Below are 27,988 nucleotides of genomic sequence, written 5' to 3'. Positions count from 1 at the left end.
TCTAGTGAGCAGTCGGGCTCACTAATGGATGTTTCCTTTTTTTATTTATTTACTTAAAGTCCAACAATCAACAAAAATCTTAATTCTCGGCTGTCGTATAGCTCAGTGGGTAGAGCAGGCGGCCACACACCAGGGTTTGATCCCCATGCGGTGGACCCAGGTTCAATCCGGCCCCTTTGCTGCGCATCTTCCCCGTCTCCCCGTTTCTGAACTGCAGTATATTAAAAGGCACTGGTTGCCCAAACAATTCTTAACAAAAAAACATCTTTATTCTCAGTCAAATTTCTCTATACAGTCATGAAATATTAACAAAACAAGTGCATAGTCAAAACATTAAATTGCTCTGCTCAAAGTATTTTACAAAATCAAAATTCAATATCACCGTCAGAATACTTTAATATATAACATATTTAAAACAGCCTGATTTGGCTTTGTTGACAAGTTGTAACTAAAATAAAACCCTAATGCCAAGGCTGTAGCTGTTGGGTTTTCTTTGACCCATGCTCGAACAAAACCCTGCCTAACCAAAGCAAACAGTATCACCTCCTTGGCTGAGGTAATAATAATTGTGCTGTAAATGAATTAAGTCAACATAACATAGTTTTAACGGTGAAAATACAATCTACAAAATATACAAAATGCGTACAGTACACACCTGCCTATTTCCCCAAATATGTGTACCTGTATCCATTAACTGAATTATAACTTATTAAAATGATAGAAAAATAATGTCAAATAATGAATCAGTAGTTATTGACCCAAACAAAAGAGCTGAATTGATGAAGGCCTCATCAATAAATATATTATTAAAATGTAGTAGGTTTGAAATCACCATGACATGGTTAAGTGGGTTTGTCATGTTATGTTCTTGAATTGCACACCTTTAGATACTCCATCCAAATTTCTCCAGTTTAGGCTGTAAGTGTTAAGCTTGGAAAATACGTCAGGAAAGAGTCGAAAGTCATTGTTAATATTCCATTCTTTCCAAATGCGTTGTCTGTCGTCGTGTCTGTAAGAATAAGAAAAACATATCATTTTTTTGTTGGCGGTCTCAGTAGTGCAACATCCATTTCCACTTCCCTGTACCAACTAATACCTCTGCAGGTTGACTTTCAAGGATCTTTTCAAAGTCCAGTAAACTGAAGCATTGAAAGCAATCACTCCAAGCTATATATTGTGGATGTTAATTGTTGAGTTCTTGTAAACGACTCCTTCACAATTAAACCACAATATCATGAGTCTCATTGAACGTAAAAGGTACAGTTAATGAATTTTTAGATTCTCACCGGTTATAAACACAGGGTAACGTGCTGATATATTCTGGACCTGCAAACGGACCAAACAAGCAAGGTAGTCTGGCCCTTCTCTTGACATGAGATCACACTCATGATAAGGCAAGACCTCCAATATTCCAGCTTCTTGGCAACAGTTCAGGAAGTTCTGCTTCTCTTTTCCCTCTGAACTCAACCTGAACATGATAGGAGGTGCAAAATTCACACAGGCAACATTTGAAACGAGAGCTGTTTTAAACTTCACATTCAGTATTATTCTTTTATAACACAATGACATCATGGTAACTGAAAATATTAGGCTGATCTGTGAAAGAGATCTCAATTCAAATATAGAAGAGGATTTGTGGGAAACCACGGTTAGTGCCTGGTCAGCAAAATAAAGTATAAATGATCCCAAAACAAGTTGGAGCACCTGAATATTACTATATACACGGACATTTTTTGTAGATATTTTTTCAAAAGTTGACCCCTACCTTGCATTTTCTTTCAGCCAACGGCTGTCTCTGTAGTGCAACATCCATTTCCATTTCCCCGTTCTGCTCATTCCTTGCAAAACTTCCGACATTTTTTTGAAGTTGCCTTAAAATGTATACAAAGTTTATATCATGAGGTAAATTGTCTGCTTACACGACACAATTTTAAACACAAAAAATGTGGTTTCAGTGAAAAGTGCTCCTACAAAGGTTCAGGTGCTCCAGGCCTGCTCTGTCGAACATTATAAAGCCACCCCTTGTGAAGAGCTCCTGATGGGTTAGATTCACAACATCATCTGGTTCGTCGATTCCAGCGAACTGCACAACTGGGGACTTCCTGAGCTCGAGCAAATGCGGGACCTGAAATAACAGAGTCATCAATGAGTGAATACTTGTTGAAAAAGTCCTGTCATGATCTTTTTTTTACCAGGGGATCATTTACCTCACAAATGTGCTCTGCAATGTCTTCATTCCTGAGGATGATGAGTAGAGGTGAAGGACTATCCTCCCCAAGGAAGAACTCGGCTGGCTGTACAGCAGTGTGACCCTCTGCCTGCAATTGTACCTTTTGAAAATCGAGGAGAAATCACCCAAACTTTAAAATGCAATTTACTTTAGCAAGTCTTACACAGCTTTGACATAAACATTAGTCTGGTCTTTACTTGCTCTAATATCTTTTTTGAAGGCATATATATGTACAGGGGTTGTTAAAGTGACCACTTGACCAACCATAACCGGTACAATAAATGTAGACACTACATTAAACAAGACATGAAATGCTGAAAATGTGTCTGGATCATAACTCGTTTTAGAACCATCTGAGGATTAGTATCTTTTTGGTTTTGAAACACTCATAACCATAGGCGTGATAAGAAAAAACTAAACTCATTCACAAAATGAACTGTCCTTCTGTTAAAATTAGAAATGACTACTGGACATGACGTGTAAAAAGGTATTACATGTATACTTCCTCAGCCTACCCTGCATGAATAATACTCACATGTGTTATAATGATTCACACAATTATGGCTTAAGACATTGCTTTTTCAGTATTTCTTCATCATAAAAATGATTCAGATTGGAGAAATGTTCCTTTTTGTCTCAGTTAGTGTCTTCAATTGACAGGGGCTGACAGGCTGAGCACCAGTAGGGGAACATAAGACAAAGTAATCAAACATGCTCTGTACAGTTTTAAATAATGTTTATGATGTTAGATAACAGAGCGCCACAGGGATGACCTATTTTTGTAGGCTGACCCGGAAGTAATCTGCGCATGGGTTCCTTCGCCAAAAAAGCAATGCAATTTCGAGTATTGTAAAAAACGAACCTGTTTGATAAATGCACGTTTAGTTCAGCCGGATAATCTTCACATGCCTACCCTACTTTTATAATTTTCGAAGCATAAATCTAATCACCAGATCACTGCTGATGTATTTAATGTCGTAGAACAAAACGGGATCCTTCTCATAAATTTGTGTCAACCACAGACCTTATTTCGGGCTATTTTCCAAAATCCTATTGAGAAATCGCATTGACTCTGAGACGAGGAAACAGGAAGTTGTAAAATGCTAACTTACTTCCGGGATTTAGGACTCGTTCCTGCGGCACTCTATGTAGCTTACCTAGATGATATTGTTCACATTTAGTTAGTTTTTTAAGTATATTCTTATAATTGCCACATTAGAACATCATTGTCACTGTTGTTTTGAATTGCTATTAACAGTGCCTTTACAAATAATTAGTTTTGTTGTTTCAAATTAACAACAAAGAAACATAAGGGTCTCAATGAAACACTGGTTAGTGACAGATGGACTGCTGGGAACATAGTAGTAAGGCATTTCATTAGTGTTGAAGGTTCAGGACTGGGAGACAAAAGAATGTGTCCGAAACACTACATGATTTTGCTTATTTAGTGTTTGTTTATTGTACTTTCACAAATTGAGTGAAAGTACAATAGAGCGAGTAGCATTGGGCCGGTCATAGTAGTGTTCTGGGGTAGTGAGGTAGTGAGTTACAGTTTGTATAGACTTTTGAGTTTTGCAAAGCTGAACCCAATCTGACCAAACTTCCCATCTCAAAATATTTTTTACTGCCATTTTCTTAACAGGGGATGAGTTTTACATTGCCAAAAAAAAAGTTTGGGTAGCTTACCACTTTAGTTAGATGAGAATCAAACCTTTGAAAAAATATAGTAAATGGAAGCTTTATAGAAATACTCAATTGGACATTTTTTTAAATGAGTCTTACCTTGGTTTCCTCAAAGAAGGCATCCTCTGACGTCACCATTATGTAGAATCTGTATTTTGTTTTACAGGATTTCTTCACCACTGAATTCAGACTGCTGCGAAAACTCTCATCCACCTCTCTCTTCATTTGATCACAGAAGTCAAAATGGTTACTTGGTTCAGTCTTTGGGTATCCTCTATCCATTCTGAAGTGCTTAGGTCTAGATGGGACCTTTTTGGAATCACAGACCTCATTCATCATTGTCTTGTACAGTCTGGCATAATCTGATTTCAAACCAGAAATTCCAGGATGTTTCATAGGGTTCTCTGTTCCTTGAGATAATTTCTGAGAATGCAAATGATTTCCTTCTTCAGTAGAGCCTGCAATATCTTTCCTCTCAGACAGGTCCACCTTGATTTTGTGTCCAATAAATGACGTAGCATCCAAATGTGCCATTAAGGGATCGATAAAATCTTCCTGCTCCTCTAGACTGCTAAAGTGCACAGTCATGGGACTGACACATGACACATTCAATGTATCTTGTGTGTCCTGTTGGCAGATGGGTTCCTTGTTTTTCCTTTTTAAAAGCTGTTTCATTTGTTCTGAGAAGATTAGGCACTCCTTCTCCATTGACCCCTCGGTAGGGTCATCCTGAAGGCACCTATGAGAAACCTGCTCCAGAAAAGAATGAGGTCTCTCCTGGCTAGTGTTATAGACCGTACACATTAGTGAGCTGTTAGGTCCCATTGAAAGACTGTCATCTTGCTTGCCACATTCTTTGGAATCTGCATCTGAAATTGATGCATTTAAGCAGTTTTTCTGATCCATTTCAATGCTATCTTGAGTAGCTTGCCCCCCTTTCTCCACATGTGTCACAAGTCCAGAAGAATTTTGTTCAGAATCACAAGAGTGCACAGACAGAGATGGTGAAGGAATCTTGTTGAATTGTGTTATGTCACTTCCTTGGTGCTGACTTATGGAATCTAGAAGTATACATTCAGCTTTATCTGATTTGGGCTTACTGTCACTAACACTTGATAACAAACTGCGAGAAAGCTCACTAACCTCTTGCTTATCATCATTAAGTCCTTCAGAATTGTTTTTAAGACTTTCTGTCTTTTTCTCCAAGAGCATTGTAGTGGTTTTGTTGATTGAGACTACTGGGGATTGAGTCTTTGCATTTTTCAAAATAATAGACATTGCAGTGTTTTCAATTTGCCTGTCTTTAGAAATGTAATCTCCTTTACTTTCATCACTCTTGGAAGGTTTCACCGCCATGATAGGACGCTGACTGTATGAACGTGGTTCCTGACTTAAATTGGTCTGGGATGTTGTTTTATGTCCATCATGGTCAATATTTAGTTTAATGTCTTGCAAACTCTCAGCAGAGGGAACAGATCTGGAGGGATGACAATAGTTTTGCTCTACGGAGGTTTCTTGTACTTTATCCGGTCTTTCGAAATGCTGTTGAACTGATGAGTCAGTTTCCTGTAGCTGCAACTTTACTCCAAGTACTCCTTCTAATTTGCTTTTGAAAGGCGAAATAAGAAAGTGACCTGTTGATTCTGTGTGCAGTTCTCGTGAGGTAGAGGCTGGCGCCATTGTTGGCGTTGTATTGCTTATTTTCTTATCGTCAAAGTCAGATGAGGTGTGGCTTGGCATTAAGCCAGAGGAAATATAATTGCTTCCGAGGTCAGAGGTTTTATCCGGAGAGTGTTTCATATCAGCTGTTTGACTCTGGCTGGATGTGTCAACATTGCTTGATTTGGAGAAGAACTTGTCTATACATTTTAAAACTCTAAGAGTTCTTAGTTCAACATCAGGGTCAAGGTCATTATGTCGGTTGGCATCACTGTTAACTGTAGACCTGTTAGGCATCTCATTCTGTAAGGATGTTAAGCTTCTGCTAGGACAATTCAGAGTGATGTTTTTGGAGGTTGCACTGCCACAAAAAGCTGAAACACTAGTACTACTAGGTCCAGAGCTGGTTAGGTGCTGATATGGTTTCTCATCCATAGTTGGGGTAGGGCACCGGTCGTCAGATTCACTTCCAGAAGCCACTGTCTGACTGATTACGTCAAGAAGCAGTGTGGAAAGTTTGTCAGCATACAGTACTGCCTTTTTACTGTTCATTTTAGATGTACTGCATACCCCCTTGGAAACGACAGTTTCAGGGTAGGTACTTACACTGATAATCGGTACTACTTCCTTGACAACTTCTTTAATATTGTCTAGTGAGCTTGAATTGTGTGTTTGTTCTGTAACCTCTTGGGAGATGTCGATTCCAATAAATGGAATTACAACTCCCTTGTAGATCTTTTCCAATCCCTCATTTGTTTTGAAGATCTGATTGTCACCTGTTTCCTTTATCAGTGTCACTTCCGCTTCACACTGAGGGGATTGAGACTGATGAGGAAGTAGTTCTTTTTCAGTCGTGTTAACAACCTTTTCCTCTGCCTCAATTGATTTGGTTTCTTGGTCTTCATAATTGTGATTACCCAGAGTCAAGTTTGCTAATACTTTGTTATTGCTTCCGTTTTTACATTGGTCTTTTGTCAGTAAAAGTTGCCTCTCTGCATTAGACCCATCTAATGAACAGTTGTTCTCATCAGAACTGGGTAATGCTGCCATCTGATAATGCACCTTATTTTCCAAACCAATATCAATTTCAGAATTGTCCTCAATTGTAGGATCTTTAGAAATAGACTTAATTTCTAATTGAGCGAGAGAAGATTTTTCTGAAATTGCATATTCACCCATCAATGCACTGTCATTTCCCCACAGCTTTCTGAAATGCAAATCCTGGCAGACCTGGTTGGCTTCAGGTTGTTGCTCAACCAATGATGGATTGTGATTACACTCTGTGACGCAATCCTTCTCTACCGAGTCCACAGGTGAAATACAACTGTCTTTCTGATCAAGTCCACTCGTCTTTCCGGAGGCATCTTCGATCACTTTTCCTTTTTGTCCAGTACAACATTCCACATCTTTAACATTTTCATCCTTGCCTGGTGAGACTACTAAAGCTTCCTTCACACACATTTGCTTCTCATGTTCTATAAGACTTCCATTGCAGACTATACCTGATTCTTTCTTTGTAGAACCATCATTCGAATGAATTACTTTTGGAGAAGGTTCATTGCTTTCTTGGCATGGCGTTTCTTTCTTTCTTTCTTTGGCTTTAATTTCATCATGCTCAATTTTAGTACCCACATCAGATGTTTTTTTGTTAAGGTCCACCTTTTTATCCCTCACAGATTTGTAGGAATCCTTTCCGTGTTTTTGCACGAAACTCATCTCTGTAGCCTCTGAATTGTCAATGCCATCTATGACGTTGGTCTTCTCATTTTGGCATCCAAATAACAAGTGGCCAATTCGTGGAGCATTGTTATCATTTTCTGGCTGGAAGAATATTATTTTCATCTCTTGTGCAGGAATGAATGTTCCATCACCTTGAAAAATGTGTAGAACTTTGTGTTCCAGGGTCTCTTGCGAAGGTGTATAAGTCCTCTTATTTTCATGAGTGCTTCGGAGATCATTTATCTCATTGACAATCATTGTGGACTGTACCATCTTTTTGTAACACTGCAAATGTGAGAAAACAGAGTAAGAATTAAATATTATCTATAACAATACCTTTCATTCAGTGAAAACTGTGAAATAGATTTCTCTTTGCAAGTCTTTCATAATAAAAAAAAAATGGCATTATCTTTCAAGCTCAATTTTGCCATTAATACATCGGCAATTAAAACAATAAAAACTGAAAATCTAAATACTAAAAGAGCCTGTTTCAGCATTGTAACAAGTTAGATATTAAAAATAATATTTGCTACCTGACATGCATCATGTTTCAGTTCATTACTTTTTAGTTGGTAAAAGATTCGGTTACAAAGCAACAAAACCTCAACCGGGTGCTGCCGTGAATATTAAGTTTAAAGTTATGTTGCTGTCACTGCAGTTCCAGCTGTATATAGCAGCATATGTTTCCCTAGTGGAACAAAACCATAGTTTTAAAGAGAAAAATCAGGATTAAATCTCTGATCTTTGAATGTCTGTCCAGAACCTCAGATTTTTCAGCATGCCAGGAGGCTTGAGACATGAGGTCTGTCCAAAGTCCCCAATTGAAACGGTTTGGAGTTGTGGCCAAAAGATCTCAGAGAAATTTAAGATAGCCTGTGACTCTCATTAAGAAGCCATTTGCAAAGGCATTCTGCTGTAAAACAGTAGATTGTCCCTTCTAACTACTATGTTTGTATGTCTATGATAACATGACAAACACACCAACCAGATCGTTTAACGGTTCATTATTCTTAAGACCATGTATAAATCATGACAAAAACATCAAATGCAGGTTAGTTTGCAGAAGCAATAACATCAGAACCATACCGGAGTTGTGATGGCCTTCTCTCGTCCCTCAGATGCCTTGAATGGGTTCAAGGCATCACTGATTTCCTTCTGATTACTGGATACAAACGTTTCCTTTCTGTTGATCAGTGAATCTGAAGCGACAATCTCTGCATTGGAGTTTCTCAGCGACAAGTCCAAAATCACAGATCCTTGCTGTAACACAGAGTCATCTTTTTTGCTGAGATCCAAAGCTTTTGGGTCTGCAGTGTTTGTTACATTTGGGAGAGGAACCAATGAGTTGGCCATGAGCTCAGGCTGAGCTGTTGCTGATACCATTCCACAGGACCTTTCCAAAGAATCACTCTCTTCTGGACATGGGTATGGGTCAATATTAAAAAACCTGGCTGTTGACCGACTGTAGAACAGACCTATCCACATGTGGACGATCAGTCGCACCTCTTCACTGGTGTCTTGAATGGAGAAATTCCATGGGCTATCGAAGATGTAAATGTACCAAAATTAACACTTTCAATTGAATAACTGATAATAATGTAATCAGAACTAAAATAACACTTTAAAGTACATAGCCAACATTTCTTAGCAAGATACATGTATAGAAATTAAACTGTGAAAGGAAACATTTACTTTGATGTTGATATTCCTTAAGAAAATAAGTTAAACAATGTACATACCCGTGCAAGGCTCGGATGATAGTTCTATCCTTTGAGTCATTTGTAAACTTGCTGTCCAGATCAAAGTCATAGTTTTCTTTCCAATGCTTTGTGACTTGGATAGATCCATCCTTGTTATCAAAGGTACGGGAGTTTCTGAATTTTATTCTGCACACCTTGTTCATTTTCAGATATTCAGGAGTTCTGTGGTTTGGTTCTGTCCCTAATTTCTTGGCAGTAGGGTGTAGTGTTTTAATTCCATCGCCAAACATTGTCTGGTGATGGTGCAGCAGTCTGGTAGAACCACTTAAAGGTGAAACCTGGAAGGGTGTACCTGGCAGACCCAACAGTAGAGAGGAAGACGGTGGCAATGAGTAAGCATGTTCTTTAGATACCAAATCAACCAATTCAGTGCATCCCACAGGATTGCTTGGAGAAGGACACTCAAGAGGTTGCACGGGTCTAGCAGCAGGCTGTCTAAGCAGAGCATGAAGAACTGACTCTTGTTCAGCACTGGTAACATCTTTTGTAAGGTCACATTTCTTCAAACTTGTTTCTTGTTTTCTCTCAAGAGCTGGATCTGGTTGTGGTGGAACCTGGTCATTACTGACACTGAGTGCCAAGTCAGCAAGTAAGTTCAAAGCATCTGTAGATGAGCAAGTACTTTTCTTTTTTTCCTTAACAGTCTTCCTGACAGATTTATCCCTAGTACTTTCTTTGTATTTGAGTTCACTGGCATAACAAGCTGGGGTTTGAAAATGCAACCACCCTGTGAAGACAAAACAGAGGAGAAAAAAGAAAACAGCATGAAAATAAAAAGTAGCACATTGAAAGCATTTGAAACATACCAATGTAGATCTATTAGGAACCTGCCACCAAATTGTAAACTAGGTCATTATTTCAAACAAGGGGGTTTGTTTATTTGGCCAACACCACCACATTTGGGTGCAGATGCACAGGCAAAAATGAGGCACAAGCAAAAGAAAAGCATAAACAAACAAAGAACTAGCAAAGACTTATCAAAAGGCAGCGAAAGAATGCTAAGGACAGATGCAAAAGGTGAAAGATCCAAGAAAAGAGTCAATTTAAATGGTGTGAATAATACTGAAGAGATGTTTCCCATTATTTACAAAAAACAAACATTAGATTTTTAGAATTTTGAAATAAGACTTACATTTCTTTTTAACACACTCTGTGGGGATGCCTTGGTGCTTTTTGAGCATTTTAATCCTTCCCCTTCTCGGAAAGATTGATGGAGGCCTTTGTAGGACTTGAGGTTGATTGTCCAAAACAGTTCGTACTTGGGTCCCTGATGAGTCTTTGCTTTGTTGATTTTCTTGATCCTCTGTTTTCTGTATCTTATCTGGTGTCTCTTTAGGGGTCAGGCCTAGGGCATATGCAAACAGAGGGTCAACTGACAGCCTCTTTGAAACTTCCCCAGCATCCATAGTGGTGTCCTGGACAGTTGTTATTGCATTATTACCCCCAGTGTCAAATTTGCCCTTCTTGGGACAGGGCTCACTGTTTTCGGCACCACCTGCAGTCATTTCGTCTGGCAATAGAAGAGCAGCTTTTCTCTTTCCTCTTAGAAGAACGGACTTTAATTTACTCAACAGAGATGCACCCTTTGTGGCAATCTTTTTTTGGGAAAGGGTATGAGTGTATTTCCTTTTAACAGCTTCTGAGGGAGGGGTTGCTTTGCCATAAGTCTTTGAAGAATGGTCACTACTCTCTGGATTCAATGTCAATAAACCATTGCCATCATCCGATGCTCCAAAGATATTGTGTTCAGGATTGACATCATTGTCAGCAGCGCTTTGAAGATTCCCTCCATCTTTGGATGTCGAGGCCTCTGTTTTGCCCACTGTTTCGACTCTGTCATGAGCAATCACAGATGCCCCAGCCAACAATTTTTCAGGTATGGGTTCATCTTTTTTAGATTTATATTTATCCTTTAAAGACCTAATGTGATCTGCAATATCAACAGAACCATGAGGAACCAGGATTCTTCCACATTCGCTGATGACTGGCTTCAAGTCCCATCGCTCAGTTCTCTTTCTCAAAGGGAAAGCTTGAAGTTCCATTAAAATGTTGCTTTCCAAGCTCTCCGGTCCAGGATCTGTCTTTTTCTCCTCTGGTGCTGCTAATCCAACAGAAGCAGATATAACCTTTTCATTTTTTGCTGACAGTTTTCTTAATTTGCACTTTTGCCGAAATTTCCTCCAATCCATTTTTGAACAAGTACCTAACTGTGGGTGGGCTGATGATTCCTTGGCTTGGCCTTCCTTCTGACTCTTCAAATTGTCATCCTCTTCTGGTATTTGTAAATTGGGAAGCTGAATACAAGCTTTAGATACTTTTTTCCAACCTTTGGAATGTACCCTGTGTATTTTCTTCCGTTCAGCTTTTGAGAGATTGGTGACTTCTTGGAAATCCAAAATCTTTTTGTTTGTAACCGTCTCATCATTCAGAGAGTTCACTCCTGCCATTTGCAATTTGTTTGTTGTACAACCAGACAGGTGAAAGTCATTGTGCTTTGTTGCAGATACAGTATGGATTATACTTAAACCTTCCTCAGTGACAGTTCCCTCAGCAGAGGTGATGCTTACAATAAGCTCTGCAGGAAGGTCATCCGATTTAGAGGGAGTCAGAAGTTTTTTTGACGCCATCTCATCAGCTTTGACCAGCACAGTCAGGTCACATTTGCCAGTGTCTTTGGTAGCATTTCTAGGTTGCAAATCATTTGCTAGAACATTTTGAGAGACATCTGTAAAATCAACTTGTGCTTCAGCATTTTCTATACAAGTGTCAACAAGTGTTTTAACATTTACAGGAGATCTCCGTTCTTTCAAGTGATCCACTGATTCCATGCTAACAGAATTAGCTGGTGCCTCTTCAGGAGATGAGGGAATGATGTAGACATCATCATCAAGGTCTTCCATTCGATCCTCTAGTCCACTTGCCAGGATTTCTGAAGCCTTGGACACTGGCAGTTGAAAAGAGGCAGGTTTGCTCAGGTAAGTCCTTAAGCTCTGCCATGCCCTGTTAGTCCACTCCGGGGATGAATAGAGGTGTTTGTGGGCATCCGGTACATCATACTGATCTGGAAAGATGCTGACTTCCCTTGACGGAATTAATGCCAACCCAGGATTTATTAGTGCTGCGTAACTCTGCATATACTGCGCCAAGACTTCACACAACTCTTCGCCTGGGTCAATGGTGGTTTTCTCGACTTCACACTCTGCATAACTTAGCACTGGTAGAACCTGCAGGATGTCAGATGAGATGGCAGGCTTTCGTTGTCCAAATTTTGTGTCTGTGGAAATTCAAGAAAGATTAATCGTTTGATATCTTCTTTGTATTCGTGACCATTTCAACATATCAAATGAAAATATCAACTGTTAAACATATGCTGTATTCACCTCTCCGTATAACTTGTGAGACTGGAAACACAAACATGCCTTGCAGGACATCAGTACCATTGGACCCAGTATCTGGTAAATAAACGCAGATACTGTATAAGGCTGATATGAAGGTAAATTATGAACAAAGATCTTTTGTTAAAGGACTGAAAACTTAGAACGTTCATCAATTTCAATATCTTACCATCATATGTGAGGAAATGAGAAGAGTGCAACAGGACAAGAGAACCACCATCATGCAGCTGAAAAGTGAGAGCCTGTGAATAAATAAGCGAGTTTGTCAGATAACGTTTTTGGATGGTGTGTAGCAAGTAACATTAAACAAAAATGTCATTGAAGGAGGAACACATCTGTTTCAAGCACATTTCCAGTGCTAGTCCATTGATCAATTTGGTTGTTAATTAATCTTATGATATAAAATTATCAATAATTTGCTGGTTACGATTGTACAAATGTAAATGTTTGCTTTGTTATACGTAGGGCTGGGCGGTATATCGGTATTAGGAGTTATACCGATGTATTTTAGAAAGAGATATGTAGTTGAGAAAATAGCGCCATACCGATATTTAGAATGTTTTGATGTTGGTTTACGACCGCTTTTTTGTAAGGCCGTTTGCTCCTCTGTGCCAGCACAAAACTCTGCTGCTCAACCCCGCCCCTTGCATGTGTACGCACAACGACGCATCACAACCAACTTTTAAAAGAAAACATGGTGGACACGGTGCCGGCGGATAGCGGCGAACAGTTAGGGCCCAAGAAAAAAAATAGTGGCTCTGTCATTTGGAGACATTTCGGCTTTCGTATTGCAGATGTCGAGCAACTTGACGTGTTTTGCAAATCATGCCGAAAACTGATCGCGTCTAAAAAAGGTGGAAGCACCTCAAATCTGTTGCGCCATCTACAGCAGAACAACCAACTGCTGTATGAAGAGTATTAAACTACGTGGTGCTGCTGTGGCCAAGGTGTCGCAGCATGTGTCGGCCTCTCTCTCAAAACAAAGCTCATTGCAAGCATCATTTAGTAGTGTTGTGCCTTACGACCGAAAGAGCACAAAGTGACGCGACATAACCAAGGCCGTGGCATATCACATCGCCAAGGATATGGTCCCTATATCGGTGGTCAAACAGAAGGGATTCATAAATATGCTTAAAGCAATTGACCCGCGATACCAATTGCCCAGCCGTCATCACTTTTCCAGGGAAGTTCTGCCCAAAATGTACGCGACGGTCTGACAGAATTTAGCAGAAAGGCTTGCTGAAGTGACGCATTTTGTTGACATTTTCATTATTTGCACAACTCTCTAAGAGCTTATTTTTTTTACATACTACTGTGCGTCTGTTCCAAACAGGTCAGGCCTGTACTACTGGGTACATTTTTGTTATTTGCACAGCTCTGTAAGAGCAGAATTATGTCTATTGTTATAAAACGTAGGCTATTTGAACAATAGATTTCATTTATTTTTAAACATATTACTGTGCATGTTTCGTTTATATATCTGTTATTTGAGCAGAAAAAGAAAACCTGGAAGGTTTTGACTTTGATAGTCTAAATAAAACAAGTTTATGATGATTACTTGTGGCAATGAGTTAAAACTAAACACAAAAAAACGTTTTGTTTAAAATACCGATATATATCGTATATCGGACTAAAAATACCGGGATATCAGATTTGGTCCATATATAGGTTTACGAGTACTAGTCAACCCAAATTAGATTTTTAGCCACTTTTGGCTTTGATCAACTATAATTGACATTTGTAATCATTTTTTACTTTTTAATTCAAAGACCCACTATCTCTAGAAGAATGATAACAGAAACTCACAAGATCTTTTTCTTTGACCTCCCGCAGAAGCAGAGAAAGTGACTGGGTTTGTACTGCCCCCAAAGAGACAAACTCACACAGAGTGCAGTATAAGCCATCTAGAAAGACTGAGAGACATACAAAAGACACAATTCATTAATCGAATGAAAATCTAAGCAATGTGTTGAGACACGCAAAATGACACTGAAATTTGGAACTCTGCACAAAAAGATTGTGTTTTTCTTATGTATTCTAAAAGCACACCTTCACCAGAGAAGCATGTTTCAAAGACAGCCTTCGGCAACAGCTGTCTCAGATCTGACATGGATATTGCTTTACCAATGTTTATCACTGGTGGCCTTAAATGGAGAAAGAAAAGATAAAAGCACAACAAAAAAGACTATAGAATGAAACGTTTCAAAGACATTTCAGTATAAAAAAAGTATGTTTTTTCTATTTTCACATTTAATTTACAGTTCTGCAGGAATCAAGGCCCCGGCTGTAGACCTGAGCCCAACTTCATAAAACTGGGCCCCTATTTCAAGCTGACCCCTCCACGGAATGTAATGAGGAACTGGAGGAAGAAAAAACAATACAATAATTATTTTTAAAAAGGGAGGATATTCATGACATTACATTTTCAATCTGAAAGCTTGCCCACAGGCTCAGCTATTATTTACCACGGGCTTTAGTAGGCTCACGTTTATAACTGAAGTGAAAATACTGGTAAAGTGGGAAACAACAAAACCAAAATAAATGTAAGGGATCAATTGGTAATCATAATGTCATGCTGTCTTGTCAGGCGCCAAAGTTGGGCAAGATGTTGGCTTAGAACTCAATCATCCAATGAATGAACCCAATTAAAAAAAATTGTTCCCAGCTTTCAGATAAGTGTTCGAATGGAACGTTTCAACAGTGGTCAATATGAGCTGTTTATTATATTGAACTACTTGATGGCAGTTTAGGGCAATCATTTTGAGCTTCTTTTTGACCTCAATATGTAGGGAGAAACACTATCATGTGTTATTTTGATAACATATGACTTACCAAGTTTTCTTTCCACACTAAAAAATGAGAAATCAGGGAAACAGTTAATTGATTTGACTTAAATATTCTCAACTTGTAAGAATTGGTATAGTATATAACTCAGGGCTGAGTAATGCTTTGCTGTAACGACACAGTACCTTTGCTCTTGGGGTGATAAAGGTGTTGCTTTGGTATCCGCATATGAAAATGATACAATAGCAAAAGGACAGGCACCGCTCAGGGATTGAGCTGTACCATTGGCTTCATCATTTAGCAGCTCATACATGTAATACTGCAAAGACAAAAATAAACAGACTTGAAATGCCTTGTTTCAACTCTACAATAGGAACTCAAAGAGATTTAGCTCGCACAGATTAATCTACACAGAAAAATAAGAAATGCACACATTATCCTCACTGATGATTTTCATCACCAGTCACATTCTTACCTGGGTTCTCTCAAAGGCGAGAAATGAGCTGGTTTTAGCAGATACTGAAGGCAACTGCTCTGACACATGACAGTCGAACCCTGCAGTGGGTGCAGTGAGATTCTCTGTGTAGTTCTCTAAGACGGTTTTAACTCTACCCTGTGGTAAAAGGAAAGCACAATGATGTTGATCATGTTTTTGTTGAATGAAAAAAGGAGCAGGGGCCCTATTATGCTCCCTTTCAGGATTCATATTTGTATTTTACAAAAAAACGGGGACTTTGACCAATATTTATACGTGTTCCCTTCAACACTAAATCACAAAATAGGGTGGGTGGAGGGTTAACAGACAATATCTCTGAAAGGAAACATTTCCATATTGCAGGAATAAAAGTAACAGGAAATAAAAAAGCTGGATTCATTGTCTAACTGCTTAAGACTCAATTCATATCCTGAACTGCTGTGCACTAACTTACAGTTTCTGTTTCACTAAAGAAATGATTCCACTTTCATTTGTATTATTTTAATACCTTTGTCAACCTGATGATGGCAATGTATCCAGATTTCCCATGATACCAGCGATTCAGATCCAAACAGTCAGAGTACATTGATATGTAAACACCTGAGTAAAAACACAGAAAAGATTAACTTAATGTGCGGTCGGTAAAAAATTACTAGAGGAAAGGTTTCTTATCAAGATTCAAGGACATCATCGGCAACTACAATAATTAACTTAGGCTGATCCCAACAACTGACACTCCTACAGCAGCGAGGCCACACCTTAAAGTGTATGGGCGGTCAAAGTCAGAAACAACAGGATTGACAACTATCTGAATAACCTCACTCCCTGCAGTTGAACAATGTTACATTATGCTTTTTTGTACATAATGTTCTCTCTAAACCATATACATGAATTATTCTACTTTACTCAAGTTTTTTTGTTAAAAATCAAATTCAAGGTGTTTTCATTCTAGATACTTAAAAGCTTTTTTTAATATATCGTTCTGGGCTTGTTTTTATAATTGTATTGCATTGTATATCAATAAACTTTATTGAAACCACTCCTCCCGCAGCACGAACCACCTGTAATGATGGTATTATACTAGTTCATTTCACTACTTTCAATGCATCTCAGTAAGGATTTAAATCTTGTTCACATAAGCTGGTCATCTGTCGGTGTTGCTGCTTCCTCACTAAAACACACTTTTATAGGCATGTTCATGTCTGGCAAACATATTGCAGTTTCTTTTACAAAAAAGGTACATTTTTGAGATTAAAAATGAGACGTAAAAGTCACTTGACAAGTTTGAAAATCTGAACAAAGGGTGGCAAACAATGAGCCAGTCTGGTAGGTATATACTCCTCCACCAGCAATGTGCAGACAAAGTGATATACGACATATCCGAAATACTAACTGCATGAGCTTTCCAAATGTCTCTTTCTGCCATTAAGGATAACTGTGTATGTTTTGATGAGAAAATATGTAATAACAGCACTGCTGTACAGGAAGCACACTGAAACAGGCACGGATGTGAAGTATAACACAGATTTCGACCCCATGCCACACTGCTACATGCAATGACATGTGAGACAGTGGAGCTCTTGTTTTCATGTGCCAATAGAGTGTGGTTTCATTCGAATGTTTACAAAAACCTGGGACTTTGACTAATATTTATACATGTTGCCTTCAACACTAATCACAAAATAAGGTGGGTTGAGCGTAAACAGACAATATCTCTGAAAGGAAACATTTCCATATTGCAGGAATAGAAGTAGCAGCAAATACAGCTGGATTCATTGTCTAACTGCTTTAGTCTCAATGCATATCATGAACTGCTGTGCACTATCTTACAGTTTCTGTTTCCCTTAAGAAATGATTCCACTTTCATTTGCATTTGTATAAACTAGTACAGCCTCAACTTGCTTTCACTTTCAAAAGGCAAGGGAGCACCAGACAACAACACACGTTTTTTCTTGGAGCATGAGCTGAACTACAAATCATTTGAATAGTTTGCATGCAATGTAATGAAATGAACAAAACTGGACAGATAACGCCTTGGGATATATACTTAATGTTATTCTTTGCCTGTTTACCAACTACAGTAAGTATATCTATGTTATACTTCACAGAAAGTGTTGTGTACAAAACTCAACTCAGACTTTTCTGATGACCTCATGTTTGTTGGTCGTGGTTGAGCTGTCCATACTGAAATGTCACTGTGATCTCACTGCTGGTTAACATAGAGGCAGTATCAGAGGGGAAGAAACAAAATCATTGTATTTTACCTTTTGAAGGATCTCCCAGAGTTGTGCATGTGCCGTTTCCTGTGAGCACACCAGTTTCCCCAAGTGCATTAGCCTTTTAATAAATACAAAAATCAGTTACGGACATGATTGTAGATTTGTTGGATCATGTCTTTGCCAGCCGTGCCAGCGCTTCAAGTGTATTACCTTGTTGACATCGTCAAACAGCAAAAACCCATAGGATTCCTTCAGATCCTCCTCTGAATATCCTATTTCTCTTCTCTTTGCTCGGAAGGCATAATACTTTTGTGAAAGAAGAAAAAACATATTGTCCTGTGATGTCCTTTTTAAAGGGCAGTTTCTGTGTTCATGCATTCACTTTATTCTTTGACCTTATATTTCTTACACAGAAGGATAAAGTATACAAATTAAGTATCCTAGTAGTTAATGATAATGTTTAAAGGATGCAGTATTAATAAAGGACATATTTTAATTATCATTCCTATTAAAGGCTTCAAGCCCTGTGCAGCTTTTATGAGACGTAACCAGATTTAAGGTGTAGAATTACGTGTGGTTTAAAATGTAATGAAATGTAATGTTGGGACATGAAAAATGAGATTTTGACTAACCTTTTCTTCCAGTGCAGGATTGTTTACCAAGGCAGCAGACTTATAACTAAAAGACTGATTTGACTCCTCATACAAGTACGCACTTTTAATTGGAGCCAGAATATTGTTCTGAAAGACGAGAGAACTTTCTGAGGCAGGTACTAAAACACCTAGAAGTGAGACAAAAACAACCATGAGCATCAAATCTAATCGACAATGCGAACATCATAACAAAAAGTTTCGGAGGACTAGCCTATCTGTACTGTGAGATGTAACTTATATTTCCACGTCCTTTTTTCCGTCTAATCATCAACAACTTGTCTCCAGTATATCTATCAGGAAGTATATACGATCCACATATATTGGTAATCCTAAAAGTGAAAGACACGAGGAGAAAAAAACTGAAGAAGCTCGTCACCTTTACTCGAGGCACCAGCATTCCCAATTTCCATTGCTGAGCACTTATGAAATCGGTCTTTCTCCCTTTGCCCTTCGTTGACGATAGTTGTATCTGGTTTTATACATATCAACAGAAATATAAAGTCCCATGTATCCTGTGTCCAGTAAAGCTTCCGAAGTAACTTGAGCTGTCGCCGCAGCTCCGATAGACTATCTATGCGACACCAACCAGGAAGTTACAAAATAAGCGACAGACCGAACACGTAGACACAAAGATATCCTCTCAAATCGACTTTTTAACCGTTCAACAGATCAGTAAATTCTCGTTATTTATAAAGATCTTCAGTTCTTCACGAAGGGGTGACCGACCCACACGATGCCGTCACGAAAAAGAAACAGAAACCTATCGAGGGCGAAAGCATCCATCTTGAAAGTGTGGAACACCAAACTGTGGCGCTGCTTGTTAAAGCCTCTCTGCGCCTGCGGCTCGCTTCTCCTCGCTTCTCCTCCCATACCTTTTCGTTTTTGCAGGAAGAAACATTAATGATCGCTTACTGTTAAACGTACTAACATGGAAGAAGGACTACGTTTAGACCCACAACACGATAAACCTGGCCGTGTTTGGAGGTTATAATGTGGTATCTATATATGGAAGCTAGTAGGCTGCAATGAACCTAGTTGAGTGTAACTACAGACTGCAGGGGAAGTTGGCTGTTTTTGCTAACACATATTTAACTTTCACAGTTTAGCATTCATATTGAAGCAGCACCACGCTGTTCCCCATTTTATCTCTGCTAGTTATATCATTCAAGGTGAAGAATATAAACTAGGGGTGCAATCAGTTATTTCATTATTTTCAAGAATAATGGTTTGGTCTAGAAAGTATTGGACAATGTGTATCTCAGTTTCTCAGTCCAAGTTTAAAGATTTTGTCAAATGTTGTTTTGTGTAATAATGGGCTATGTAAAAATACTTTGAATGATTGTTCAACTTTGTAGCAGAGACACTCAGGACCTGAAGGAAAATATTTCCCCATTGACATCCATAAAAAAAAAGGATATTTGATTAGTCTTTCGATCTTGATCAATCCCTGTCTTCAAAAGATGTAGATTTGACTATTTTCCACCAGAGTTATAAATGTTCTCATGTTTTCCATATGGGACAATGTTGAATTGTATTTTAATAAGACAAGTTCAGTAGGCTTTATGTAAGAAAAAATGTTGGTTAGAGTCTACTGCCCAGCCATACTGGCAATTGAGTAAGCTAAATGACATGGTAATATTTTTGAAGTCTTTTTGTATTTACTGAAGAGTTTAGAAAACATGCATAAAATGATCGCACAACTGATTGAGGTTTTTTATACCAGTAACTGTCCATGTCTGTTGACATTTTCTTTTTGATTAACCAGTCTGTAAATCTAATCACATTCACATCGAACATTTAATACAATTCCTGTATTCCAACTATGGTAAAACCAGAACAAATCCAAGTCGAACACATCAAGATTAGCATTAGTGTAACACTAGCTGAAGTTAGCGATGTTACCTAGTTCAACCGATAGACTGTATGGTCCAACCATGCAAACAAAAAAAGATTCCTACCTTTATACTTGGAAACATCATCAATATAGGGATGTATGATTTAGCTTTATTAAAAAGCTTTCTTTTAAAGGGTGAAATGTTAACATTTTAGCAACTGATTGTGCTAGCTAACATTAGAGAGAGATTAGCACAGGTTAACAAATAATTAAATACATTTTTACGTTATAGTCTTCGTTTTTGTCTATTTTAGTCAAATATACAGTGGAGGAAACAAGTATTTGATCCCCTGCCAATTTACTTAGTTTACCCAGTTACAAAGACATGAACAGTCTATAATTGTTGTGGTAGGTTTATTTTAACAGTGATAGACAGAATATCAAAAAAGAAATCCAGAAATGTACACAGATATAAATGAATTTGCATTTCATTGGGGGAAATAAGTATTTGATCCCCTTGCAAAACATGCCTTAGTTCTTGGCGGAGAAAGCCGTGTTGGACAGCACAGAGGTCAGATGGTTTTTGTAGTTGTTCACCAGATTTGCTCACATCTCAGGAGGGATTTTGGTTCACTCCTCTCTGCAGATTCTCTCAAAAATCCTTAAGGTTTGGAGGCTGACGCTTGGCAACTGGAAGCTTCAGCTCCCTCCACAAATTTTCTATGGGATGGAGGTCCGGAGACTAGGCCCCTCCATCACATTAATGGGCTTCTTCTGTAGCCACTCCTTAGTTGACTTGGCGGTATGTTTTAGGTCATTGTCATGCTGGAAGACCTGTTAAAATAAACCTACCATAAAAATGACAGTCTGTTCATTTCTTTGTAAGTGGGTAAACTAACTAAATTGGCAGATAATACTTATTTCCTCCACTGTATAGCTTGAATGCCGTGGTGGACAAAGTATTCAGATGCTTTACTTAAGTAAATGTAACAATACATTGTGGTCAAAATATTTCATTATAAGTAAAAGTTCTGCATTCAAAATCTTACTAAAGTAAAATTTAAAAAAGTGTTATTAGTTAAATGTACTTAAAGTATAAAAAGTAAAAGGAATTACTGTGCATAAAAATTGCGTTATGTGTGTATATAATTATATTTATATATGTGACATTTCTAGATAATATTGTTGCATCAAGTAGAATTTTACTGTTGTAGACCAACAAAGTTCTGATTGACTTTTTGTCAAATATTTAAATCATTTGACTGTAAGGTCCACTAGTTTAATGTTTGTTGAAAGTATTTAAAGCTGTAAATGTAGTGGAGTAAAATGACAGTATTTCCCTTTTAAATGTAGAAGTATTAAGTAGCATTATATGGAAATACTCAAGTAAGTACATAACAAGTGTACTTCAGTACAGTACTTGAGTTAATGTACATTGTTACTTTCCACCTCTGCTTGAATGTAGAATGTACATAATAAAATATTTATGTTTTTATCTGCTATGCCACTTTTGCTGTCACAAATGTAAATGTCACCTCTGCGGGACGAATAAAGGATTTCTGATTCGGATGTATCAATGACTGCTAGGTCCGTAGCCTACATATCCCAGAATTCCAGGCCTTTGTTTATGTTGACTGAACCGCCTCCGCTGCCATCACTCAATGAACAGCATGATGCCCCACAGTGTTCTACAGAATCTACCGTAATGCAGCCATTTCAGTCTTTATTAATTTACTTCAAAGATGGATAACAGTTTTGATTAAATAAACGCAGTGAACGGAGAAGAAAACGGTACCATGAAATGGAGATGACTCGGACCAGACCGTCGTTGTATGGAGAAATCGGTAAGTAGCTTACCGGTGGTGACCAGCAGTAACCCAGGACGACAGGTTGACCTGATAAAGCTGGTTGCTGCTATGTCAAGCTTTCTTCCGATTTCATTTAATCGTGGCTATCTCTTTTAAGAGTCTTTCAGAGGTAGAGGCTAGGTCAACGTTAACTAGCACATTTTCTAAATAGATGTTCAAGATCATGACAGCAGGCTGTGAGCTCGTTAGGGAGGCCAGCAGGCACTTCATGCACCTAGCTTTGCTCTGTAGCAGCAAATGTGACATACTTAAAGACATTACAAAACATGTGCACTGTTTGAATGTGCATGTCATTTGGCCCAATAACACACATCTTACAATGAAACACAATAGACTTTTGCTATAACTTGTAATTTTTTGATCCTGTTGTAGTTTACATGACTGGTTTTATTATATTTCATGTGCAAATTGCTCTAAATTGTCCAAACTTAAAGGTAAAGTACTTTTATGCATGTATGTATTTGTATGTTCTATGATAAAAAAAAGAAGTAAATAAACAAACTAAATATAATATTATCTGTTTACCATGAACAAAGGCCTTAAAATTGAGTCAGCCATTGAATAGTCAGTTAAAACCAAAATGATCTTTTAGTCAGAGTGGGCAGCATATAACGTATGCTTTGTTAGCTTAAAATGACATTATAGAAATCATTAAATAAATTCATAATGCGTAGAACTATATGAAACGGGGCCTCTTTTTTTGTTAACTAGATAACTAAGGTTTAACTAGTGTTATAGTTGTTGGAAGGAAAGACAGCGTCAAGTGTTTTTTAATCATCATGAAGAAACATGAGTGTGAAGGTTAAGTCTTGTCTGGTTTCACATTATTTGCAGCTCAAGGTCTTGGCTTCTGGGCGGACCGGTCCGCTGTGCATGAGGCAGCTGCGCAGGGCAGGACCCTCCAGCTACAGCAGCTGATTGAAGGGGGTGCAGCAGTTAACATCATGGCAGTCAGTTCGATAACCCCCCTGCATGAGGCATGTATACAGGGACATACCCAATGTGTTCGACTGCTGCTGGATGCTGGTGCACAGGTGAGATGGTATGATTGATGTGGATATTTCCTTTCATCAGAGCATTATTTACTTTAGCTTTGACTACATTATGGCCTTTTGTCTTTCAGGTAGATGCTCGGAACATTGATGGCAGCACCCCGCTGTGTGATGCCTGTGCAGCCGGCAGCCTTGAATGTGTCAAGCTGCTGTTGGAGTACGGAGCAACAGTTAATCCCCCAATGTTTACCTTCACGCCGCTTCATGAAGCTTGCATGGGAGGTGCGTGTTGTTATAAACTACATCACATAGGAATGTACTGTATGTACTGCAGGTTAAGCCAAGTATCTACCCACGAATATGTCTTTGTTCAAACAGTGTTTAAATGCTGGCGGGAGTGAAATAATTAATAGTGAATGATTTAATTATAAAGGCAGGCCTTGGCTACACTAGGTTCCTCAGTGTACTTCTTCTATAGTGCCAGAAGCAGAACGCAGCACGCAGTACCAGAACTCTTGAATATTCATTATAGACCTTTCTAAATGTAACAATAACACGGAAACCAAATTACACAATTACCAGTAAACTATTACTGCACTGATGCACTGACTATACTTTCTTTAAAATAAATTTTTTGGGAAACCAGTGCCTTTAATATAGTGACTGTGCAGGTCAGAAACAGGGAGACAGAGGGAAAGACGTGCGGCAAAGGGACCCAGGCCGGATTCGAATCCGGGTCCACCGCATGGGGATCAAACCCCAGTATATGGCCGCCTGCTCTACCCACTGAGCTATACGACGGCCATGACTATAATTTGTTAAGCATTGGAACACATTTGTTTGATTACAGTATTGATTAAAAAAAAAACTGCAAGGACAAGGCTTCATCCAAAATCAATAAATGCTGAGTAACAGCTTCAGTTCCCTGGGTAGGATGAAACAAAAGGAACAGACACCGTTAAAGCCTATGGGAACTGATTGTTATATACTTAAAATACTTGGTGTGGAGCAATGTATCTTGTAGACATAATTTGTACTGTTTTTCACAATAGGTAATTCAAAGTGTGTCCAGTTCATGGTTGATCAAGGAGCTTACATCGATGCTCATGACTGCCACTATGGGACACCGCTTCATGTAGCCTGTGCAAGGCAAGAGTACGACTGCGCCAAAGTTCTCCTCAATGCAGGTGAGTCTGTGTTCCGTACCCCAGAGCTGGGTAAGTGTAACAGTATTTCTGGGTCAAAACCTGGATTAGATCACTGTAAAATACAGTTTATTTAGGATTTATCTTGTAAAACCTCTTATTGACTAACATTTATTGAGATGTACACAATTTCCTAAAACTGTTTGCACCTTGGCGTGTCATGCTTACAGCCAATTATATTTTAACTGGATGTCAGGTCAAAGATTGTATTGACAAGTAAAGTGTTTTCTACATACAGTTTTGCATGTCTCTCTTTCCCAAAGGAGCAAATGTGAATGCTGCCAAGCTACACGAGACAACTCTTCATCACGCAGCCAAAACAAAGAGTGTTGAATTGATCGATCTACTTGTGGAGTTTGGGGGCAACGTGTATGCGAGGGATAATCTGAAAAAAAAGCCCATCCACTACACCAGTCAGGGGTCTCCCTCTTATCTCTGCCTTGAGTACTATGAGAGTGAGTTTGAAGTGTGCATCCTGTCGCTGCTAAAAATATAGATGGTCTAAGAGCACAGATAAAATGTCACCTCTTCTGCTTTCTGTTCCATAGATACCCCTCTAAGTCTACAGCAGATCAGCAGAGTGGCTGTGAGAGGGGCTCTTGGCATAAGAGCATGTGAAGTTGTTTCCAAGTTGGACCTGCCCAATCGCATCATAAGTTTCCTTTCTTACATGCCAACTCCAGTTATTGAAATCTAGTTAGCAATGAGAAATTTTAGCTTCCAGAAAAATCTGGAGCGCTTATATCTGCTGACTGCAGATCTTAGAAACTCGTATGACAAGATGTTGAAGCTGGCAGAAGTGCAGCACAGATGAGTTGTCTTAACCCTGCCAAACTAGTTTGGTGCAGAGGGATTTCACAACATCAATAATCAGAATGTTTACTAAATCAAATTAAGGCAACTTTGATTATTGTACCATAATTTCATCAGGAAGTTCTGGTTTACCTGTCAACAAACCACTGCCTAGTTACACCCCCGGAACACATACAGGAACAGGAGTAAATGTTAAACCCATTATTTACTTGCATTCAACTCTAATTGTATCTACTGACTCAGAAAATGTTCTAACCAGCCATTATTTTACTCAAACTCAACTCTGCTGTTTGTCATAAGCCTGTTTGGATGAAAAAGGTTTACTTTTGGTGTTTAAGAAAGATTAGGCCTGGGCTGTGTTTGATACAAACTTACTGCATACCACATCACGTCCATCTTTATGTTCTACATACTGCTTACTAAATTAACAATCAGGTAGGCCATGACCAAAAGACTGTTCACACGAAGTAAACTCGAGCAATACGTCTTATTTGCATCACATGACTTAACGGTCACAACTTTACCTGTCCGAACTTGCGTTCCAGATTAAAATAGTTTTTCACAAATGTAAATCGACATCACCTTTTCTACTCAATTCAATATTTTCTATATAAAATATTCATACATTTAAGGCTAATTTAAGTTATTAAGTGTTTTATTGATAACTTGTGGGTCAGTCAGGTATGTAACCTAACGTCTCTTACTCTTGCTATTCTAGAAAACATCCTGGTGTTTCTCACATAAACAAAATACACAAACTATGCAGGTGGAACATAAATATAATACATTTTGCATCATACCAGTATGAATAGTAATTTGGCATTTGATTTTGAAGAGACCCACAGATTCTCCACCCACTTGTTACACCAACAACTTTTATCTTTGTAACTATAGCGACTCTGATGGCCAACAGAGCACAGCCCACCTTTACCCTGAGCACATTCCTCTTCAGCCACACCTAAGCGGACATTATATATTATAAAATGTATACATTTGAACTGATCTAGCTCAATATGATCAAGTAAGTGTGATGTTATTATAGATCCTGTAATATTTAGCTAAACTCAGAGGGAACATGAAGTGGTTTTATAACTAGGGTTATATCACTGTATGTATTTGTATATAACTTGCATATTACTTTTTAATGTAAATGTGTAAATAATACAGATGGTTCTACCTCGATCAAATGTGTCTAAGTGAAAAGACCACTTCAGTATTTTAAAGATAATTCTCAAGTGTTGTGTTTCTTTTGTACCTGAACTACAAGTATCAACATGTATAGTTAGTTATTGTTGGGAAATATTGCTTCAAACGGGCTGCTTATCAATGCATGAAACAAATCAGTGTAACTTCTGTGAGAGTGCAGTTTCTGCTGTAATCTCAATAGCGGAAACTAGGGCTTAAAACCAAGACTTCTCTGAAAGCCCTTTGTTTGTAAAACCATTGAATATAGTAGTATAACTGGCTGGTCCAAAATCCTATCCACAGAGTTAGAAGGCAAAGATTAGTTTGGAGCGAAAATATAAGGTAACCGAAAAAAGAAGAAGGAGAAAACAGACTGACACAAACACGATCCATGTCAAGATCATACCAGGACTCAGTGCATATATCAGGGTGGTGAGTTAGAGATTAAATTACTGAAGATTAGATGACAGCAACACACTACATGAGAAGCACACACTAAAGTCGGAATGCATTGATGAATGACTTGTGCAAAACACATGTCTGAACATATACCGCTGCTGTAGAGCCTGACAGGTTTCAGGTGTATAATGTTTTGTACTGATCAGAATCCGAATAAGGTTTATTGCTCAATAGATTATTCACTTAACATGGTTTTTGGTGCATACAATAAACACATTGAAATTAAATTGAAATACTGGCATAGTACTGCAGAAAGTCAAAACATACAAATAGAATAGAAAATTACCAATATAATTTGAAGAAGTGACCATAACAAAAACACTATTAATGGGGATTATTTGAATGAACTGGAACTGTGTTCTAGAAGTCACAGTTATAAATATCTTTATGCAGTAATGCTTCATTGGAATTTAATGGTTTACGCAACTTAGGGGTGTTAACATTCTACAAATATAGACTTGAAGAGGGTATTCTCTATATATATGCTTAAACTTTCAATAGAAATGTTGGTGATTAGAAACATTCATTTAACAAAATGAATCTGTTGTCGTAAAAACAATGCAGTATTTCTCCACACCAATTGATTCCTGAGTTCATAAAAGTTTTTGAAAATGGATTTAGACTCAGTCAGCTTGGCCATGTGTGTTAAGGCAGGTAAGGAGTGTGTCCCTGGTTCTGACTAGCCCTTAATATTGAAACGAAAATACACAAAAACCTACTGCTAAACAAACATAACAACATTTAAACCCTATCGTATATATACAGTTAAGTAAATGGGTGGGGCTCGTTGGGTATACCATTGTGTCTTTAGTGGCTAGCCTCAGCCCGATTCGACTTCTTCTTTACACGGCTAACTACAACAACCTGTTAAACCAGTTCTACTAAAACCTTCAACATGTTTAATTGTTTTCAGAAATGGGCTAACACTTCAAAAGTTGGGAAGTTATTGTACAAGGGCAGGGCTTGATGGTGAAAAAGAAAACTGGTGAAGGTGTTGAAAATGTAAAACATTTTCACTTCCCTGTGCTTGTAATGTGATCCTACATGAACCACAG

General features: G+C 38.3%; 2 protein-coding genes across 4 annotated transcripts; one reads left to right on the top strand and one right to left on the bottom strand.

Moving 5' to 3' along the window:
- Positions 1–247: 247 nt before the first annotated feature.
- On the bottom strand, positions 248–19,456 carry tasor2 (transcription activation suppressor family member 2). 2 transcript variants are annotated; one of them, XM_063906908.1, is made up of 22 exons: positions 18,954–19,456; positions 18,557–18,705; positions 18,135–18,230; positions 17,970–18,042; positions 16,214–16,305; positions 15,706–15,843; positions 15,416–15,549; positions 15,279–15,295; positions 14,706–14,805; positions 14,496–14,590; positions 14,253–14,359; positions 12,616–12,688; positions 12,432–12,503; positions 10,184–12,325; positions 9,031–9,778; positions 8,378–8,831; positions 4,013–7,576; positions 2,208–2,330; positions 1,972–2,125; positions 1,766–1,871; positions 1,287–1,468; positions 248–1,009 (listed from the first exon to the last, which is right to left on the bottom strand). In XM_063906908.1, the coding sequence occupies exons 1-22, from the start codon at positions 18,985–18,987 to the stop codon at positions 912–914; spliced, it is 8,751 nt and encodes a 2,916-aa protein (XP_063762978.1). In that variant the 5' UTR covers positions 18,988–19,456; the 3' UTR covers positions 248–911. The 2 variants fall into 2 exon arrangements, with proteins under 2 accessions (XP_063762978.1, XP_063762986.1); XM_063906916.1 differs by having other exon boundaries at positions 9,031–9,343; positions 18,954–19,453.
- asb13b (ankyrin repeat and SOCS box containing 13b) lies at positions 17,630–26,524 on the top strand. Of its 2 annotated transcripts, XM_063906928.1 has the most exons (7): positions 17,630–17,785; positions 22,185–22,255; positions 23,114–23,313; positions 23,403–23,553; positions 24,324–24,458; positions 24,740–24,931; positions 25,025–26,524. In XM_063906928.1, the coding sequence occupies exons 2-7, from the start codon at positions 22,213–22,215 to the stop codon at positions 25,171–25,173; spliced, it is 870 nt and encodes a 289-aa protein (XP_063762998.1). In that variant the 5' UTR covers positions 17,630–17,785; positions 22,185–22,212; the 3' UTR covers positions 25,174–26,524. The 2 variants fall into 2 exon arrangements, with proteins under 2 accessions (XP_063762998.1, XP_063763007.1); XM_063906937.1 differs by lacking the exon at positions 22,185–22,255.
- Positions 26,525–27,988: the final 1,464 nt, after the last annotated feature.

This window comes from Eleginops maclovinus, chromosome 2, assembly GCF_036324505.1.
Source record: "Eleginops maclovinus isolate JMC-PN-2008 ecotype Puerto Natales chromosome 2, JC_Emac_rtc_rv5, whole genome shotgun sequence".
Classification (NCBI taxonomy): Eukaryota; Metazoa; Chordata; class Actinopteri; order Perciformes; family Eleginopidae; genus Eleginops; species Eleginops maclovinus.
Note: the sequence above shows the minus strand (reverse complement) of the source record. Positions and strands in the feature narration are given on the sequence as shown.